General features: G+C 44.2%; 1 protein-coding gene across 2 annotated transcripts; it reads right to left on the bottom strand.

Annotated features, from left to right (window-relative positions):
* Positions 1 to 10,511: 10,511 nt before the first annotated feature.
* Positions 10,512 to 13,852, bottom strand: LOC100191695 (uncharacterized). Of its 2 annotated transcripts, XM_008656031.2 has the most exons (5): positions 13,561 to 13,852; positions 13,398 to 13,456; positions 12,862 to 13,050; positions 11,903 to 12,073; positions 10,512 to 10,963 (listed from the first exon to the last, which is right to left on the bottom strand). In XM_008656031.2, exons 1-5 carry the CDS (start codon positions 13,652 to 13,654, stop codon positions 10,811 to 10,813), a joined length of 666 nt encoding a protein of 221 aa, XP_008654253.1. In that variant the 5' UTR covers positions 13,655 to 13,852; the 3' UTR covers positions 10,512 to 10,810. The 2 variants fall into 2 exon arrangements, with proteins under 2 accessions (XP_008654253.1, NP_001130596.1); NM_001137124.1 differs by having other exon boundaries at positions 10,720 to 10,963; positions 13,398 to 13,762.
* Positions 13,853 to 20,606: the final 6,754 nt, after the last annotated feature.

The raw sequence follows: 20,606 nt of genomic DNA, 5'->3' as shown, positions 1-20,606 counted from the left end.
ATGTTGGTAGATGGAGGGGCGGCTGTAAATCTAATGCCTTATTCATTATAAAGAAAATTAGGTAAACAAGATGACGAACTTGTCAAGACCAACATGACCCTCAGCGGTGTTGGAACTGATAGTTCGATCAAAGCCAGGGGAGTCACGTCCGTTGAATTAACCATCGGGACTAAGACCCTTGCTGCTGCATTCTTCGTCGCTGATGTAGAAGGAAATTATAGTTTAATCCTAGGTAGAGATTGGATTCACGCCAATCAATGTACCTTCTACATTACATCAAATGCTGATACAATGGGTAGGCGATGACATAGAACAAGTACATGCTGATGTATCGGCCTGCATCGCTGTGGCCGATGCCCCTGTACTCTGGACTTATGAGACTGCTACATGTCTCACAGGAGTAGACTTTTCTGATTATCAATTCATAAGTATAGATAAGAAAGGTTTCATTCCTGTAATGCTAGAGCCGATGGAGAATCGGCTAAATCCTAAATAAAGTTAAATGATGAATACACACAAAGTTCATGAGTCTTTGGTCACGGACAGTTCGGCCGCCAAGGCCGGATGGTCTGGTTTTTCACAAAAGATTTCGGACTTTAAGACCAAACATCTACCACAGCGAAAAGACAGTATTACAGGTGATCCGGTCCCCGAGATCGGAAAGTCCGCCATCACACAAAGATCATCTGATCCCTCTGTGGGGGACATGATAGAGGAATTCAGAGATCTTGATAAACTAGGACAGGGGTTTACATCGGCCGATCCTTTGGAGGAGATTGACATAGGAGATGGTAAAACTCCAAGGCCGACTTTTGTAAACAAGACCCTGGAGACCGATTCTAGAAATGAGATGATCGATCTATTGAAGGAATATTCAGATTGTTTTGCTTGGAATTACACTGAAATGCCTGGACTAAGCCGAGAAATTGTCGAACATCGGCTGCCTATTAAGCCTGGTTTCAGACCTTTCAAGCAGAAAGCTAGAACGTTTCGTCCAGATCTTCTCCCACGAATCAAGGACGAAATCCACCGGCTGCTAGAAGCTAATTTTATTAGACCTTGCAGATACACAGAGTGGGTCTCCAATATTGTGCCAGTGGAGAAGAAGGAGTCAGGTAAGCTTAGAGTATGCATTGATTTTCGTAATTTAAATAAAGCAACTCCTAAAGATGAATATCCCATGCCCATAGCCGACACATTAATCAATAATGCATCAGGAAATAGAATTATTAGCTTCCTTGATGGTAATGCCGGATATAATCAGATTTTCATGGCCGAAGAAGATGCGTCTAAAACGGCCTTTATATGTCCAGGCTTCATTGGTTTATTTGAATGGGTTGTCATGACATTCGGTCTTAAAAATGCTGGTGCTACTTATCAGAGGGCTATGAATCTGATCTTCCATGAGTTGTTAGGAAACACTGTGGAAGTCTACATTGATGATATTGTAGTCAAATCGGCTGAGTTTAGTTCTCATATAGCTGATTTGCGCAAAGCCTTTGATAAAATGCGTCGATATGGTTTAAAAATGAACTCACGTAAATGTGCTTTTGGAGTGTCGGCTGGTAAGTTTTTAGGATTTGTCATCCATGAACATGGTATAGAAATAGACCCTGACCGAATCAAGTCTATTCGGAATGTGGGGCCTCCGACTTGTAAGGTCGAAGTGTAGAGGTTTCTCGGCAAGGTGAATTATTTACGAAGGTTTATTTCTAACCTAGCCGGGAAGATTGATGCCTTCACCCCTATCCTTCGGCTTAAGAATGATGCTGAATTCACTTGGGGGGCAGAGCAACATGAAGCATTTGATCTCATTAAAAAATACTTGTCTTCGGCTCCCGTGTTAAAAGCACCACAAGTAGGAGCACCATTCAGACTATACATTGCAGCTGAAGACAAGGTTATTGGGGTTGTTCTGACACAAGAAACTGAGGGGAAGGAGCATGTGGTGACATATCTAAGCCGAAGGTTGGTGGATGTTGAAACAAGGTACACTTTTATTGAAAAGTTATGCTTATGCTTGTTTTATGCATGCACCAAATGTAGATGTTATTTACTGTCTAGTCATTGCACTGTTTCTGGTCAAGCCGATGTAATCAAATACATGTTGCATAACCCAATTATGAGTGGTAGAATTGGTAAGTGGGCTTATGCACTCATAGAATATGACTTGGCCTATGAACCATTGAAATCTATGAAAGGCCAAGTCGTAGCGGATTTTATTGTAGAACATCGGGTTAATGATATTCATGAACTAGACATGTCATACCTCACTATTACTCCTTGGACTTTATATTTTGATGGATCGGTTTGCAATGAAGGGCAAGGAATTGGCATTGTGCTTGTTTCACCAAGTAATGTCTCCTTTGACTTCTCCAGCCGATTGAAAACTTATTGCACTAATAATCAAGCTGAATATGAGGCCCTCCTATTCGGCTTAGAACTTTTAAATGGTATGGGAGTAAAACATGTGAAGGTGTTTGGTGATTCTCAGCTGGTTGTCCAACAAGTGTTAGAAGAATATCAATGTCTTGATGGTACTCTAAATAGTTATCTTGAGAAATGTTGGAGCATAATCCATTATTTTGACGAATTCAGTATTCGGCATATCTCTAGGTTGAGAATCATAGAGCTAACGATTTGGCACAAGACGCATCAGGTTATCGGATAAAGAGAGGGAAATTTCACAAAACTGAAATTCTGATAACCAGTGCGGAGCCAAATTCCCAGGCCGCGGACCGTCCGCGTGATGACGCCGGACCGTCCGGGGTTACCAGAAATGTTCTCTTAATCGATTCGGCTGACAATGAAGCCGATGCAAGTGATTGGAGGACGCATATACTTAATTATTTACGAAATCCCAATATCAGGACAGATAAGAACATTCGGCGAACAGCTTTCAAATATGTTTTGATGAGTGATGAACTTTACCGCCGAACAGTCAATGATGTCCTGCTGAAGTGCTTGGGCCCAGATGATGCTATATTAGCCATGGCCGAAGTACATGAAGGAATTTGTGGTACTCATCAATCGGCTCCAAAGATGAAGTGGTTGTTGTGAAGGTCTGGTTTTTATTGGCCTAGTATGATAGCTGATTGTTTCAAGTACTACAAGGGTTGCCAAGTGTGTCAAAAATTCGGCGACCTACAGTTGGTCCCTGCAGCCGAATTACATCCTATCATCAAGCCTTGGCCGTTCAGAGGATGGGGATTAGACTTTATTGGAGAAATTCATCCTTCATCATCAAAGGGGCATCGGTTTGTGTTAGTTGCCACTGACTATTTCACCAAATGGACTGAAGCCGTTGCTCTAAAGAACATGACGCACAAGGAGGTAATTGAGTTCATAACTGAGCATATTATTCATAGATTCGGCATTCCCCAGACCTTGACTACAGATCAAGGTACTTCTTTTATATCAAAGGAGGTACGTGAATTTGCTGAATTATACAGAATTAAGCTGCTTAATTCGTCTCCATATTACGCTCAGGCCAATGGACAGGCCGAGTCTAGTAATAGGACGTTGATTAATTTGATAAAGAAGAAGGTATCTGATAATCCTAAACATTGGCATAAGATTTTGTCTGAAGCTTTATGGGCTCATAGAATATCTAAACATAGTGCTACTAAAGTATCTCCTTTTGAGCTTGTCTATGGGCAGGAAGCAGTGCTACCTGTGGAAATAAGTTTGAATGCTGTCAGGTTTGCCAGACAAAATGATCTAACTGCTACTGATTATTATAATTCAATGATGGATAATATTGATGAGGTGACCGACAAGAGGATGATAGCTTTGGGAGCAATAGAAAAGGACAAGATCATGGTAGCCAGGGCTTACAATAAGAAGGTCAAAGCAAAATCATTTCAAGTAGGAGACTTAGTGTGGAAGACCATTCTGCCTCTAAGGAATAAAGACCGAAAGTTCGGGAAATGGTCGCCAAGCTGGGAGGGTCCTTATAAAGTGAAACAGGTGATGTCGGGTAATGCTTATTTACTACAAACATTACAAGGTAAGGATTTACCTAAGGCTTTGAATGGGCGTTTCCTCAAACAGTACCATCCTAGTATGTGGCAAGATGCCTAAGAAAACCGATGTGATCACATCGAGTTAGTTGCTTTTGGTTCGCCCAGCTCCACCAAAAGGCAGGGGGGCATATGTTCGAACCAGAATTGAGCATTGGCGGACGGTCCGGCCCTGAGGCCGGACGGTCCGCGGTCCGGACAGTCCGCGCCTGTGGGCCGGACGGTCCGCGCGTGCGCAGAGTAGTTTAGGGTTCCGAGTTTTGTGCTATGGTTGTTGGCTAAAATCATGGGATAAGCTCGGAAATTAGTTTGTAAAGGGTCCAGCCCCCCTCCTCTATAAATAGAGAGGTCTACGGCCGATTTATAATCAACAATCGAATCAATACAACTTCTATTCGCATTTATTTCCAGTACAATTAGGAGTAGTTCTAGTCTAGTTCTAGTTTAGCCTCTCGATCCCCAAATTCTTCGCCTCTCTTCGACTCTACGCCGATTAGAGGAGTCTAGGTCGGCCGGCCCGAGCCTAGACAACCCCTAGGATCTCTCCTCCCCGACGGGGTCCCTCCCGGGAGCGAGATCCAGGCGCCGCTGGCGATCTTCCGCCGCCCCTGCGCACGCGCGGACCGTCCGGCCCCAGGGCGCGGACCGTCCGGCCGTCAGGCAGGAAATCCTAGCCCCTGCGCCAGGTCGCGGACCGTCCGGCCCCAGGCCGCGGACCGTCCGCACCTGACCAGAGAGCACCGCCGCTGGTTCTTCTTGAGTATTTGGCGCTCCAAAAAAGCGTCAACACCAGTACATCCGGAGCACAACAAGCAGATCATGATTCCAAGATTCCAAGAAACAACAGTTCATCAGTTCATCACACAGCAACCAGATCAGGAGCTTAACAGAGGAGAGAAGATGAACACCAGTGAGTAGTAGATCTAGAGCAGATTTGATTACCTCTGTTTTGGACATGCTGGACAGGGAGATGGCACCAGTGAGCAGTAGATCCAGAGCATCAGTTCCGTCGCCGACTCGTCGTGGAGATGGATGGAGCCGGCGCATTGGTTCCTCACGGATCCACACACCTCACAGCCTCATAGGAGCACTAGAGCAGGGAGGAGCGAGCACCGGAGCACTGGAGCAGGGAGCACCGGACCACTGGAGCAGGGAGGAGGGAGCACCAGACCACTGGAGTAGGGAGCACCATAGTTCGGAGCAGGGACAGGAGCCAGGGACTCCAAGAGGTGTGTTGTGCGCTGCACCGCCACAACAAGAGGCAGGAGCGAGAGGGAGGGAGAGTGGGAGAATGACCGAGTGAGCGTTAGGGTTAGAGACGGACGCGCATAGCGCATTAGGTTATACGCACGCGACCGAAGTGCCGAACGCATTTGGGAACGGGTCGTCGGGAGCCGAAGTGCCGAAGTGCCGAAGTTGGGCCGTTGCAGGCAGCCCAAGTTGGGTGGTGCTGGTGAATTGAACGCTGGAAATTGAACCGCTAGTAATTGAACAAGCCGGTTAAAAGGCCCGGCAATACCGGGCCGTACCCAGGCCAGCCCAACGGGCTCAAATGGCTATCTAGCCCGGCGCGCTCTCCGAGCCGGGCTGAGCCCGGGCCCACTTCAATCCGTGTCGTGCCGGGCTCGTGCTAAAAAAATGTGCTTCGTGTCGGGCTAACGGGCCACGTGCTTTCTGAACCCTGCCGACGTAGCAGGCTTCCCCGCACTAGTGCATGATTCCCCACCATGTTTGTTATTACACGACGAGGAGCGAACAGCGAACGTCACGGAGGGGTTCTCACCTCGGATTGGGGTGACAGTGGTCCTTCCAACACGGTGCATTGGCTCCATGGCGGACGTTGCACGACGACGAGCAATTCCCTGACGATGAGGTCGAGATTCCCCATGGAGACTCCGTTGGCTTCTTGCTCTGGATCTTGTGATCACCTTCGACCATGCCGCGCACACTGAATGACAGTGGAGGAGCAGGACCATGGCGGCGACATCCCATCTCTTCTCCTGGCTCACTACTCCCCTGCTGGCTCTAAAGAGGGATCTCACAAGGCACCAACCTGATCCACACGCACGACCACGCTATGTGCATGTTACGCGCACTTAGAGCGAATCTCCATGGCAGCCTACTAGAATCATGACAGCATAAGCAATCCTTAGACACAGTGACTCCTCTCTGTTTCTCCATTCACTGATGGTGGCTCTCAGTGGCACTCACGGTTTGAAGGGGATGAGGGATCGCGGGGGCGTGCATTTATATCGTTGGTGTGGAAGCGGCTCTTTATACTCTAGAATCTAGGACAGCCCGATCAGTTGGATGTCGGGCTGGCCATTAGTGGGATTCGGTCGATTCTATTATGAACCCATTGCATTCGCTATGATCGCGACCAGGAAGATGATCCTGGACAGCGGAGCCTGCAGGGCAGTGCCGCAGTGGAACAGGCAGAGCACGTGATCGATTGTTCACAGAGGAAAAAATAGCTGGTCATGGGGGTCTACATATGGCCATCAATACGCCTGTGTCCGATGGAACGTGGGTACATTAGTACATATGGCCATCAAGCCCGCAGCATGTGAGTCCGGCACGAAGCCCGCTATTTAGACCCGATCCGAGTCTGACCTGGCTCTATACGGGCTCGAGCCTAGCCCGGCACGGGCAGCGTGCCGGGCTCGTTCATCGTTTTCGACACGTTGGGCCAGCCTGGGCACGGCCCGTTTCTAAACGGGCTCAGATTCGGCCTGTTTGATAAGAAAAAATTGCAAAAATAGCTATATCATTTATTTAAGGTCTATAATTTAATTGTGATATGTGTATTATTTGTAATATATATTATTGTATTTAGTTATATCCTTCAATTATGATTTATAAATGTGTTCAACTTTTTATGGTGATCTAATTTTAAGCTTAGTTTATACGCTGGACGGCTCGGGCCGGCACGGTGTTTATTTTCGGGTCGGGCTTAACGGGCTAGTCCAACACGGTTGGGCCCATCTCGTGTCGGGCTCGTTCAGAGAATTGAGCCTGTCGGGCTGCCTGGCCCGGCTCGGATAATTATTCGGGTCTAATCATGCTGTGCTTAAATGGGTCGTGCTTCAATGAGTTTGATCGTGCCAGGCCGAGCGATCCGTTTAGACATCTCTAAACGTGAGTCAGGTGTCAGGGAGTGGGCCGTCTGTGTGTGAGGCTGACCGGCTGACCCCACATGTTGGCATTAACATGTATTTGGGTCAAGCGGGCGTGACGAGGGGCTGGGCCGAGAGGCTGGTTTCGAACCAGAAGCACTTCAGTTTTTTTCTTTTTCTTTTTTTCTTATTCCTTTTATAGTTCAAGTTTTAATCTTCAAATTCCATTTCAATTTACTTTCAACTCGGAGTTTGGTGGTTTCAAACTATAATTAAATGCACAACTCAAAGACCCAGCATGTATGCAAAGTATAGAAATATTTATTATTATCATTCTTAGTTCTCTAAGTAAAAATGCTTCAAAACGTAAACCATAGATGTTGTATTTCCATAGATACTCCTTTGAATGTATGCCCTAAATTTTATTACTTATTTATTTAGGACAAGTTAATATATTTACCAAGAATTAATATATTTTTTTGTAAATAGTGCTTTAATTTTATAAATGGATTTATAACTAGATTGAAGCCTTTCTTTTATTTATTGTCCCAAGTTTTAGTTTTAAGTTTTTGGATTGGATCTAAGTTTTGGATACCAAATTTTTACTATTATTATTTATTTACTTAAGAGATATATACTTTATAAAGGAGTGAAATCGTTATTAAAAGACATCTTATCACAAATCTTTTGGAGAATTTTTTAAATCACCAAATCATGGTTTTGGATGTTACAAATTCTACCCCTTTAAAAAGGAATCTCGTCCTCGAGATTCGTAAGAAAAGGGATGTAGATCGGTTTGTTGTAATTTTGCATCTATTTCTAAATTGGTTCACAATAGATAGTTTTTTTGTTTAGCCTCCTGATAGGCCATAACTAGAGATGGGTAAGTAATAAAGATTATGGCAAGGAAAGAATTCAAACTGGATGATGGATCTTTGACTTATTTGGAGATCTGGTGTGACTCTTGTCCTTCCTTGACGAGATTGATCTTATCTTTCTCCTCCAGTCTAGGGGTTTTCATCTTGGGTCTTGGTGTCACCATCTGGTCTAGGAGGTTTAGATAGGTAGATGGTTGTGGAACATGAGATAGGTCAAATAGGGTACTTTGCTTTTTGGTTGGGATGGATGGATTAGGCAACCCATATGGTAGGTCAGGTAGTTGTGCATGGCCGAGTTGGTCTAAGACAACAATTTAGGTGAACTAGGTGGGAAAAGAGTCTCTAGGTGTAGATTTTAATCTATTAACTAATCTAGGTTAATTTGCTCTACCCTACAAATTGGTGTAAGAAAATGTGAACCGATTGACTAGGCCTTATTAGATTAGATTAGATTAACAACATTACCTCGCAATAGTTTAGATGGATCTAGATTAGATTTAGATTAAACTAGATAAGATTCAATTAATTTGGACTAGATCCTAGTTGTTACTCTAGGGTGGGATAAGCATGCATATCAGGACAATATGAGTCTATCAGGATAAGATAGAATCTTTTAAGATAAGATGAATCTTATTGGAATAAGTTAGATCTAAAAATGGATGTTATTAAAATAAGATAAATCTATTAAGATAAGGGGTCATGTTCTTGTTGGATTGATCTATTATTATTATTTTTAAGGGGAAAATATTTTTGAGTTGAGTGGTTATCTTAACAATATATTTTTATACCTATATGTAGATGTAATTGCGGACATTACTCCACAACTCATCACACTCAATCAAAGAACCAAATCAGACAAGTATCATAAGAACAAGCATTCAAGAGTATAGATGCCTACAAAATAGTTTTTCCCCAAGGATTAGGTGTCCTATTCCTAATCAGATAAGTATCATAAGAACAAGCATTCATCAGACAAGTATCACTTTATGTGTACGATTCTAAGATGTGAAATCCCCTTTTGTCTTTAGAAAAGAAAAGGTAAGAGTAATCAGAGTAAAGCAGCAATAGATGACAAAAGATTAAGGAAAGTTTTAGAAAGAAATAGAGTAGAAAAGGTAAGTAGCTAAAGGTTTCTCGGGTCTATCTAGGTTACGTCCTATAGTCAACATTCCTCCGATACCACTTCTATCACATCCAGATTTAAGAGAAAATTAAGGTGCGTCTCAAATGCGTGCTAGGAACAAGTCTCAAACATATGATGGATCATGGTACAAAAATCAATATCACATTTTTTACATAATAGAATTTTATACAAAATAGCTAAATAAATACATCATATGATGACAACGATCATCTGCAACCATAGTTGACTAGGAGACGATAGCCTAGACCTCTCCGAACTAATCGCATCATCTGTCATGCTTCTCATCTTGTGATACATATTCTTGACTTGGTGTGATTATAGTAAGAGTGAGCTCACAGACATTCATCGCTCAGCAAGTGTGGGTAATAATGTGCATAAGCTCACTTACGGTGAGGGCTCATGTGCAGTGTAAAACTTATCAAGGAAAATGGTTAAGACTGAGCATTTGTTTTAATAAGCCGGTCAAAATTTTATTAGCAATTATTAAGTATAAGTGTATACCAACCCAATTAAATAATATGGTCATATGGACTGTAGACTGAACTATGAACTTATAAATAATTTAAAGAGTTTGTTGTACTCTTTTTCTTACTAGGGTTTTCTCTCGAGGTGTAAGTTTTTACCTAGAAAGGTTTTTAATAAGGAAGCATTGCACTAAGGCTTCAAAACATTTAAAGACTATTTTATAGCCTATTTGCCTTATTCTATGTTGGTTTTACTGTTAAATGTGATGTATTCTGTTAAATGTGATGTATTCAGTGTATTTGGTTACTAGGCCCGAGCCCAGCATAGGGCTAATGGGCTGATCGAGGCCCCCAGCCGGTCCATGGGCTGACCGGGGCCCAGCCGGTCCATATCAGTGGATGTGCCATGCCTGGACAGAAAACTTGGCCCACGTGCTAGCCCGGTATAGCCCATTTAACCGTCGTGCCATGTCTGGGCACGACTTAGTCGTGCTGTGCCCAGGCGTGTCCGTGCTGGGCTGGCCTACATGTATAGTCGGATCTACCAAAATTAAAGCTGATCAAGTGAGGTGCTTCGATCTCCATGATTTTGCAGCTCTTTCGATATGATTTTACATATCCAAGCACAATAGTGGATACAAGAGCATGTTTGGAAGGCCTCAGTTTTTTAAAAAAAACTAGTTTATTAAAACTGAGTTAGTTCCAAAAATAATAGTCTATGCCCCATAGTTTATGCCCCGGTTTATAAAAACTGGATTTCTAATTTCTTAAAAACTAAAAAGCTAGTCTCTCCTAGCTAGAAAACCGAAGATAATAACTGGAGCAGCCTCAATACAGCCTAAAGGCACGCAGGCCGTCTTACAGACCCAATCAACAAAAACAAAAGCTGCAGCAAAATTCCCAAATATGCTTAGTTATTGATTATCCGTTCAGTTTTTCTTTTAAATAGAAACCAATCAGATATACAAAACTCTGCGTCATGGCCTGAACTTGTTTCCTCACACAACACATCCGGTACCGTACGAGCACACCCCCAGAAATATGATTTAAAAAGAAATAGAAAACTGAAAATAAATACAGGAAATCGCAAAATGTAGATAGAAGCAAATTCACAGCTGCCTTCCTCTTCGTTCTGGTCGCAGTAGAAAACTACGTACCGTCCATGCAACGTACGCAACGCAATCCACTAGTGCACGAACTTGAAATACAGAATCACGAGGATAGCCAAGACAAGAACTGCTATGATGAGACCGATGATCCACTTGTTTCTATCCATTCTCCTCATCATGCCTCCAATGGTCCTCCTGCTCTTGCCGACGTTGTTATCCACCTCGTCCAACTGCAGATCCAAATAAAGATTACAAAACAGGGGTTAAATAGGAAACAGGAGATCTGAACAAAACAAACAACAACCGCATGTTGGTAATTGTGGATACCAGTTATTATATTTGACCGGTGCATGACAGCATGGACTTTGGCATCAACTATCGCTCATATTTGTTTGAACTTAAACTATGGATACGAGTTGGTATTGAAGAACAAAGCTATACTGTGTTTTTCTAATCAAAGTTGATGCATTAGACGATCTGATAACCACACAAACTTGGTGACGTCTGGTTCAATTAATAATAAGTTTATATTGATATACATCTATCTATTATCTATTCAATAATGCAAGTCCGGCCCAGTCAGCAATCAATTACTCTAAATCTCTCCAGATTGATAGTGGGCTCAGTGTTTCAGGCGTGTGCCCCCACAGTTGTATGTATGTCGTTAGGCATGTGAAAATATGTGCACTTAATGAACATATGCAATGCTTGCCAATTACAACAGTCACAAGTAACATAAAAATGAAAAGGGGGAACTATATGAAAGTAAAAGTGAATCTATGCATGACAAAAAAAACAGTGAAGAGTTATTAAAACTCAGCCAATGTAGATACTACAGTTACCCAGGAAAAACTATTGAAGAAAAGTAGGTCAGGGTCTACACTATCTCCTTTAGTGTTTGCTGACATCAAAAGGCATAATAGACATAATTATCCACATAAAAACCTGTATGCATGACATTTTTTTAACAGTAGACTATGGAAAGCTACATTTCATCTAATCTGACACACAGTAAGTAGAGAGAAACTTGTGACTTGTAAGTGATTTCCTTTCAACAAATTGCATAGTACTGGAGGTTTAAGATAATTTAATTTAAAATAAAACTAAATGGCACACAAAAACCAAAACAGTTAGTTCAAACTGGTAGAATTTGGTAAAAAAATACTTACTACATCATGAGCATGCAAGAGAGACTGGCGCTGTTGACTCAGGTCATGCAGGATAGAGACACCAAGTTCTTCAGTCTCCAGCATAGTTCTATGGCTATCTCTGAGCCTATCAGTTGTTTGGTTCTGTCTCTCGGTTGCCCTGAGCAATCTTGACCTTTGATCAGCAGAAACCTGTGTGATCATAAAAAAACAACATTAGACTCTCATGGAGACTGTCAACTTTTTACTTGCAAGGTTGAAGGATAGACACATGAAACTAACAAATAAACAAATCTAAGATTGATGATAAATCAGAAATATGTGCGTGCAAAAGAACTAGCGCCTCATGCTTCATCAGAATATGAATATTGCCAGTTTGATATAGCTAGAGCTTAGCCATATGGATTCTGGACAGCATATGCCACAATTTGCAGGACACATTACTACCACCTTGCAGACATTATTGATAGCTTCGGCTTATCCATGCTGCAGGGGTAGCCTTTAGAATTTTCTAGATTGGTATAGAGCTGCTTCAACAAAAAATGATTGATATTTTCGACGAACATGGGAAAATAAGTGCTTTGCCATTCAGAGTGCGTTTAACATGAATTGTGAATTCATTCACTACAAGTCCATGAAACAACCAAAGAGCACATCCTGACGTTAGCTACTCATACAAGGCATTGCTTTTGTCCCAATTAGCTCCACATCTGTAATTTGGAAGGTTCAATTGCCTTCACTAACTGCAGTACTGAAAGGAGTCATAGACACTTGTATCCAGATCATAGGGCTAACATTAAAGAACTTGAGCCAAATTAACACCAACCAAACAGGTATGTTTTGTGTCATTTCTGCCAAATAACCAAGAGAAAATGATGGTTCAAATATAGACATGCCTTGCACAACCTTGTTAACAAACCAAAAAGAGCATGGTTCAATCCAGATGAGAATGGTTCATGAATTCAGAAAAGGTAACATACCCCCAATGTATCTGCCATTCCTGACTCCAACAACTCCTCCCTCGCCCCCTGTTGTGCATTAATACTAGTAACCCTCTTCAGCGCTCCCTTAAGGTTATTAAGATCTGACTTGTACTCCCTGATCTTTACTAGGAGATCAGCTCTAATGCTTGGTTGCAGGTTTCTTGCTTCAAGATCCATCTTCCTTATCTGAAAACAAAAACAACATTACCAATATACAATAGATGTCTTCCGCCGCACAATAAAACTTCCATTTGAATTTGATAACTGCTTAGCCTGATCCTATAAGAAGGAAACGTCCCTAAGTTTAAACAATTATGTAATCCTTAGGGTTCAAAATTTTCCGTGATCTATAAAAAATACAGCTCTAAAGAAGGATCGTTCCTTGTTTCTTTTTTTCTCCCTACACCTGAATATAATTCCAAAACAGTTTTGTGAGGGTCGTGCATCCTTCGCGGCTACTTAGTAACAAGAGCACAGCCACTATTTGCCTATGTTTAATAAAACAAAAACAAAAAAGAGGAGCGAGGGGATACCAGTGCCTCAGCGCCATCGATGCCGGATTGGATCTCCGCCGCCTTCTGCTTCAGCTTCTCTGCGCGACCAAATATTTTACCAAGAGACGATTCGGAGGGAGAGCCTACCGAGATTGAGGTTGCTTCTAGAAAACGAAGAGATTTGGGAGGGGTGGAGGATTACCTCCCTGTAGGGCGGCGGCGGCGGTGCATTTGCGGGTGAGGGAGGCGGACGCCTCGCAGTACTGGCGCTCGTAGCCCTCGAACACCTTGCTCATGTTGCCCCGATCTCGATCCCAATCGCTGTTTGTCTAAACCCGCGAAATTTTCTCTGGAGCGATCACGTCGGGAGGAGTCGAGGCCTAGGAAAGGAAGAAATGGGGACGGACCGAAGGAGTAGGACACAATTGGACGTGGACGTTCAGACCCAGAAGGCTTCGTTGGAGTTTTTCTTTCTTTTCTTTTTTTTCCTTCTTTTTTCATCCTTTTCTAGTACACGCTGGGTAGAAAAGATAATAAATTGGCGGCATGGCAGTTTAATCAGCAAACCCGAAATTCGATAGGTACGTGACCTATTCGGTGAAGATTTTGATCTGCAGGTGCAACTCGTATCCGATCCGAAGTTTCGCGGGTGTGGGTGCGGGTTTCTATTTCAACCGGCGGTGATCCGCATCTCGCCCGAAATGTTGGTTTATTCTTTATTTTTGTGCAAAAATAATTAAGATACAACGGTAATTGTTTTGAATAAGTAACATGGCTACTGATTCATGAAACGTTTTGTTGCTACTCAATATGTGAAGGCTTAAAATATGTAGATATAACTTAATTATTGTTGATACTTAATTGTTTATAGCTAATTGTTATTTAAAAGTGACACTAGGTAAAAACCCGCGAGTGACCCGAAACCCGACGGGTTCAGGTGCGGGCTTAAAATTGTACCCGTGGGTGCGATCGGGGACGAGTTTAGTTAGACTTCACGGGTGCGATCGCGAGTGGGTTTTTGCTCCACCTAACCCGAACCCGACCCATTACCATCCCTATCTGCAGCATCATCGAAAGACCTAGCTTTGTGCTTATGGTTACGTGTCTTCCACCAAGATTCAAGAGAGCTCTTGAGAACCAACCGAGCATGTAACACTCTGAATTTGGGGTATAAAATTTGTTCTTTAATATCTACCAAATTCAGGTGTTACTCCTTTTCTCACCTCTATAGATTTTCTTTCTCTTCTTTTTAATAGAATTTTGGGTGTTTATTCGAGAGGTGTATTATTTCTTTAGAATATTAAAACCTAGGGGAGACATGAATTGGTGCATTATGTTGAGCTAAAATTTTATTTTTGGTTGATGCACATGTTTGAAATATTCAAATTTGAATTTATGGTTTATTTTATTTGAATTCAATAGAGAAAATAAAAGAAAAGAAATAGAAAATTCAGAACAAAAGAAAAACCAGAAATCAGCCCAAGACACCCTCTCCCTCGACCTTTTCAGCCCAGTTGGCCCGGCTGCTCTCTCTCTCTCTACGCGGTGGGGCCTACCTGTCGACGCCATTCCTCTCGCCCATGCGAGCACCCTTTGTCCCATCTCCCTCTGCCAGCCCGGTCCCGCTTGTCGGCGCTGCCCGCTCACTCGTGCGCCCTCTCCCGCTGGCCCGTGGGCCTTGCCTGTCAATCCCGTCCCCCCCCCCCAACCGTCCGCGTGCATGACCTGCGTGCACGTTGTGGACTCCGCGCCCACGACGCACGCGAGGCCGCGCCCGCCCCACCCCGGCCATTTCTAGCGGCCTGCACCCCACTCCCTCTCCCCCTCCCTCACTCGGACCTCGTACAGAGCTCCCGCACTCACCCCACACCGCGCGCGCTAGAGAGGACATCGCTGTCGTCCACCGCCGTGGTCTCGTGCCTGTTCCGCGGTCGCTGTCGAGCCCTCGTCGTGTCCATTGCCTCGGTGAGCTTCGCCTCGACGCCAACAACCTGGGACACCCCTCGGTTCACCCCCTCCCCCTCTATTCCTCACTGTCCACGATCATTGGCCTTTCCTCCGCGTAGCAGCAGCTCCACCGCCGTCGACACGAGACCCCGTCGTGCCTCTACTACCGTTCAAGGGTCCCGGAGACTCCCCTCGAGGTAACCAACCTACCCCGCCTCTATTTTCCTCTTGTCTTCCCTCGGTTATGCGCGATTGCTCACCGGAGTAGAGTTGTGCCGCCGTCGAGCCGCCTCGTCGTGAACCGCCACCCTCCAGTGCCCCTGTGCCGTTGCTGTGCCCATGGTCGCGTTCGCCACACTCCCTCGAACCTCCTTGAGCCCTTCCCTGTGCCCCGAGGTCCCCGCGCGTGCCCGCGCCCTCGTCTCCGGCGAAGCTCCGCCACGAACACGGGTGGCGCTGCCGCTGGCAACCAGGGAGCCCCTGCTCAGGCTGGTCGTTCAATCCCCAGTGTTCATCTTAGATCGGATGGCCCGGATTTAAATAGATCAAACCTAATCCTAACCGTCCGCTTGGGATCCGACCGCTCGGATTTGTCCCTCACCCGCACCCCTACCATCGGGCCTGGCCACAGCCCACCAGTCAGTCGCGCGTGCACGCGTGCTCGCCCGTCGATCTAATCTTGGTCGTCGGTCCGAGATCTAACAGCCGAGGGAGCCCGATACCCCTTCGGTTGGCTGTTTTGTAAATGAAACCCTCGGTACCCTGGAATTAGATCCCGCAGTCCAGTTTTCTTTCAGTCGAGCCCCTGGTTTCTTGTAAGGAAGCCCCTGGTCTTTATTTTAATCACATAAATGGGTTTAATTTAGTGTTTTTGGATTCTAAAACTTGGAAATTTTGTATCTTTTGCATATGAACTCCAAATTAGGTGGTTCAAATTGCAAAATGTTCATAATGTTATTCTCTACCTATTTAAATTATATTCATCCACTGTTTGCATGTCTTAATTTTGTGGCTAGACTCTAGGTTAATTTAAAGTGATAGAATGTTCATTAAAGGTAAGATAAAAGTGAAACTCGAATAAATGTGCAAATGCTTAATCTTGTATATTTTAATCTCAGTTAATGTAATCCCATCCATGGAATAACTTTATCTAAATAAGTAATTTAATAAAATAGACATAGTTAGGTAGTTGATCTACTGAGATAAGCAGTAGTTGGAGAACAACAGACCACTAGGTATATCAACCTACCCTAGAACCTAGAGTTCACTTGTGTGTTTGTACTTTTCCATTGAACCTATGTTTACTCTGTTTCATATGATTGGTGTACTGTTTCTTTGTTATTTCCCATGTGTGTTGAATGAATGATTGTTTTGTGTAGACAACGAGCAGTCCGAGGTTTCCGAGTGTGTTGCAGGAGACTTCCTTGAGCAACAACCTGGTGAAGGAAAGTGTCCTATGACCCATTATGTCCTATTTACTTTACAATTCACTGTCCCGCATTGAGAGCACCTAGAGGGGGTGAATAGGTGATCCTGTAAAAATCAACACTAAATGGCACAAACTTGGTTTATAAAATGTTAGTGGAATCAAAACCAAGGTGCTATGTCTAGAGAGAAAGAGATGACTTCTTCACTTAATTGTGCTTCACAATGTGAGTATCAAACTTAGAGCAATTATCAAGTGAGTAGAAGCAGAGAGAATCACACAAGAATAACAACAGATGACACAACAATTTTATCCGTGGTTGGTCCAAGTAGAACACTTGCCTACTTCCACATTGTGGCGTCCCAATGGACGAGGGTTGCACTCAACCCCTTTCAAGCGATCCAATGGTCCACTTGAATACCACGATTTTCTTCCTTATAATAGATGTTCCCTTTGTGAGGAATCACCACAAGTTGGAGTCTCTCGCCCTTACAATATTGATCTCAAAGAAAACCACACGAGTAAGGGAGGGAAAGAAACACACGCAAAAGCTAGAGTTGCAGCAACGACACGCACACAATTTAAGAGACGAGCACACAAACACAACGCAACAAGTTCACAACTCCACAAGTGCTCAAATATCAATCACAATGTTCCGGATGCGTGCTTGCGGAGTCTAGGCGTCTTAGGATGTTGAAAGGGAAATGTGCCCTTGGGGCCATTTCTAAGTATTTTGGTGATTGAGTGCCAATACAAGTGTTTTTGTGTTAATCTATGCAAAGTGGTGGACAAAGTGCAAATCAAGTCAAAAGGTATGTTTCTAGACTTAGTGCATTGTTTTATGGACTAATGTATTGTGTCTAAGTGCTGGAAACAGGAAAGATTGAATTGGAGAAGAGATAGCTTTGTTTCAGCCAAAGCCAGCTCTGTCTGGGTGCACCGGACTGTCCGGTGGTGCACCGGACAGTGTCCGGTGCGCTAGACTGGCTCAGGCGAACTTGCTGCTCTCGGGAAGAAATTAACGGCGTACGGCTATAATTCATCGGACTGTCCGGTGTGCACCGGACAGTGTCCGGTGAGCCAACGGTCGGTCGGGCCAACGGTCGGCCGCGCGATCCGCGCGAGACACGTGGCCGAGCCAACGGTCGGGAGGGGGCACCGGACTGTCCGGTGCGCCAACGGCTCCCAGGCGCCAACGGTCGGCTTCGCCAAATAAGGAAGGAGATCCGCACCGGACAGTGTCCGGTGGTGCACCGGACTGTCCGGTGCGCCAGGCGACAGAAGGCAAGAATTGCCTTCCCGAATTGCTCTCAACGGCTCCTAGCTGCCTTGGGGCTATAAAAGGGACCCCTGCGCATGAAGGAGTACACCAAGCATTCCTTGAGCACTCTTGATCACTCACACTCCATTCTTGCGCACTTGTTCAACATTCTAGTGATTTAAGCTCCGTTCTAGTGTGCTAGTCTTTTGAGCTTAAGTCTGGGTCTTGTGTGTGCATATTTGCTGTGATCTTTGTGTCTTGTGTGAGTTGCTAATCCCTCCCTTACTCCGTGCTTCTTTGTGAACTTCAAGTGTAAGGGCGAGAGACTCCAAGTTGTGGAGATTCCTCGCGAACGAGATTAAGAAAAGCAAAGCAAAACACCGTGGTATTCAAGTGGGTCCTTGGACCGCTTGAGAGGGGTTGATTGCAACCCTCGTCCATTGGGACGCCACAACGTGGAGTAGGCAAGCGTTGGTCTTGGCCGAACCACGGGATAAACCACTGTGCCATCTCTGTGATTGATCTCTTGTGGTTATTGTGTTTTGTTGAGACTCCTCTCTAGCCACTTGGCAATTATTGTGCTAACACTTAACCAAGTTTTTGTGGCTTAAGTTTCAAGTTTCACAGGATCACCTATTCACCCCCCCTCTAGGTGCTCTCAGATGTTCAATGGAGGCTTGGTGTACTGCTCCATGTGCCTAGGGGTCCCTTTTATAGCCCCAAGGCAGCTAGGAGTCATTGGATCTCCATTTGGTAGGAAATTTTTGCCTTCTGTCGGTTGACGCACCGGACAGTCTGGTACACCACCGTACATGAACAGTGCACGATTTCTTTCCTTCATTGGCGAAGCCGACCGTTGAACCCTCAGTCCACTTGGCACACCGGACAGTCCGGTGTGGCCTAGTGACCGTTGGCTCTAGCCACGTGTCACCCGTTGATCGTGATGCCGACTGTTGGCGCGGGCGCTGTTGGCTCACCTGACAGTCTGGTGCGCATTGGACAGTCCGGTGAATTTTAGCCGCAGCACCCTCTGCAATTCCCGAGAGCAGCGAGTTCATCGTTGAGCCAGCCTGGGCACCGGACACTATCCGGTGCACCGAAGGTTGATGCAAGTTTGGCTGTACTTAGCCAAACTTCTCCAATTCAATCTCATTTGATTTGACAAGGTTCCTAGCACTTAGAGGAATATGTTAGTACCAAAAACAATTCACTAAGGCTAGAGTCATACCTTGATTCTTGATTTTCATCTCTTTAACACTTAGTACACATCACCTTAAAACAATATGTGTTGGGCATCTAATCACCAAAACATTTATAGAAATTGCCCAAGGCACATTTCCCTTTCAATCTCCCCCTTTTTGGTGATTTATGCCAACACATTAAAAGCAACTCAAAGTGCAACATCATTTTCAAAGAGAAGCTAAAGAGTGCAAATTGAAGACCAATTTATCTCACATAGGATTTGGCATATTTGGATCACTTTTGCCACCACTTGGTTTATTTTCACAAAACAAATTCTTTTTCCTATCTCTATATCAAGAACACTTGTTTTGGCAAATCAAGAGATCTTTCAGGAGTAAATTTGATCAAATGCCACAAACTCCCCCTTTTTCCATAACGAAAATTCTCCCCCATAAGTGAACATTTTTTGCAATAAGAGGGTTTTGATCAAACATAAAGAAAAACACAAAGATTCTAACTCTACAGTTTTTGAAATTCACAAGTGGTTGGCTGATCCATTTGCTTTGGCCTTAATTTCTCTCCCTTTGGCATGAAGCACCAAAACAGGAGAAGTTTTGGCCCTTTAACCCCATTGCCTCACCAAAATGTCAAATAAGAGTAAAAGGCAATGAGAACACAAGTACAAACTTGGGACAAGATACATTGATACCGGAATGCAGTGGAAGCCCTTTCTTTGTCCAAGTTCACTTTTCCCTTTCAATGCACCTTTGAGACTATATCAAGAGTACTCAACAAACAAGTTAGTCTTAAGGGAGTCAAGTTGTAGCATATCCTCCCCCTAAACATGTGCATCATTTGCATAGGGACTTGTGAGGTCCGGGGATGACTCATACAACTTGAGCACCAAAAATAAGCAATTAAAGACATTAATGCTTAAAGTGATATGATCAAAGGCATATAACACATGTATGCTATAGATCAATCCAAGTTGCACGAATCTAAGACATTTAGCTCACTACGGAACCTGCAAAACCTTTTCTCATCTAAAGGCTTGGTGAAGATATTGGCTAGCTGGTTCTCGGTGCTAATATGATAACTATCGATATCTCCCCTTTGCTGGTGGTCTCTCAAAAAGTGATGTCGGATGTCTATTTGCTTAGTGCGGCTGTGTTCAACAGGATTATCCGTCGAGCGGATTGCACTCTCATTATCACATAGGAGTGGGACTTTGCTTAGATTGTAGCCAAAGTCCCTGAGGGTTTGCATCATCTAAAGCAGTTGCGCGCAACATTGTCCTGCGACAACATAGTTGGCCTCAGCGGTGGATAGGGCAACGAAAGTTTGTTTCTTAGAGCTCTAGGACACCAGGGATCTTCCCAGAAACTGACAAGTCCCTGATGTACTCTTCCTATCAACCTTGCTCCCGGCATAG

Source organism: Zea mays, chromosome 8, assembly GCF_902167145.1.
Source record: "Zea mays cultivar B73 chromosome 8, Zm-B73-REFERENCE-NAM-5.0, whole genome shotgun sequence".
NCBI lineage: Eukaryota > Viridiplantae > Streptophyta > Magnoliopsida > Poales > Poaceae > Zea > Zea mays.
The sequence above is the reverse complement of the archived record's forward strand: the minus strand, read 5'-3'. Positions and strand labels throughout refer to the sequence as shown.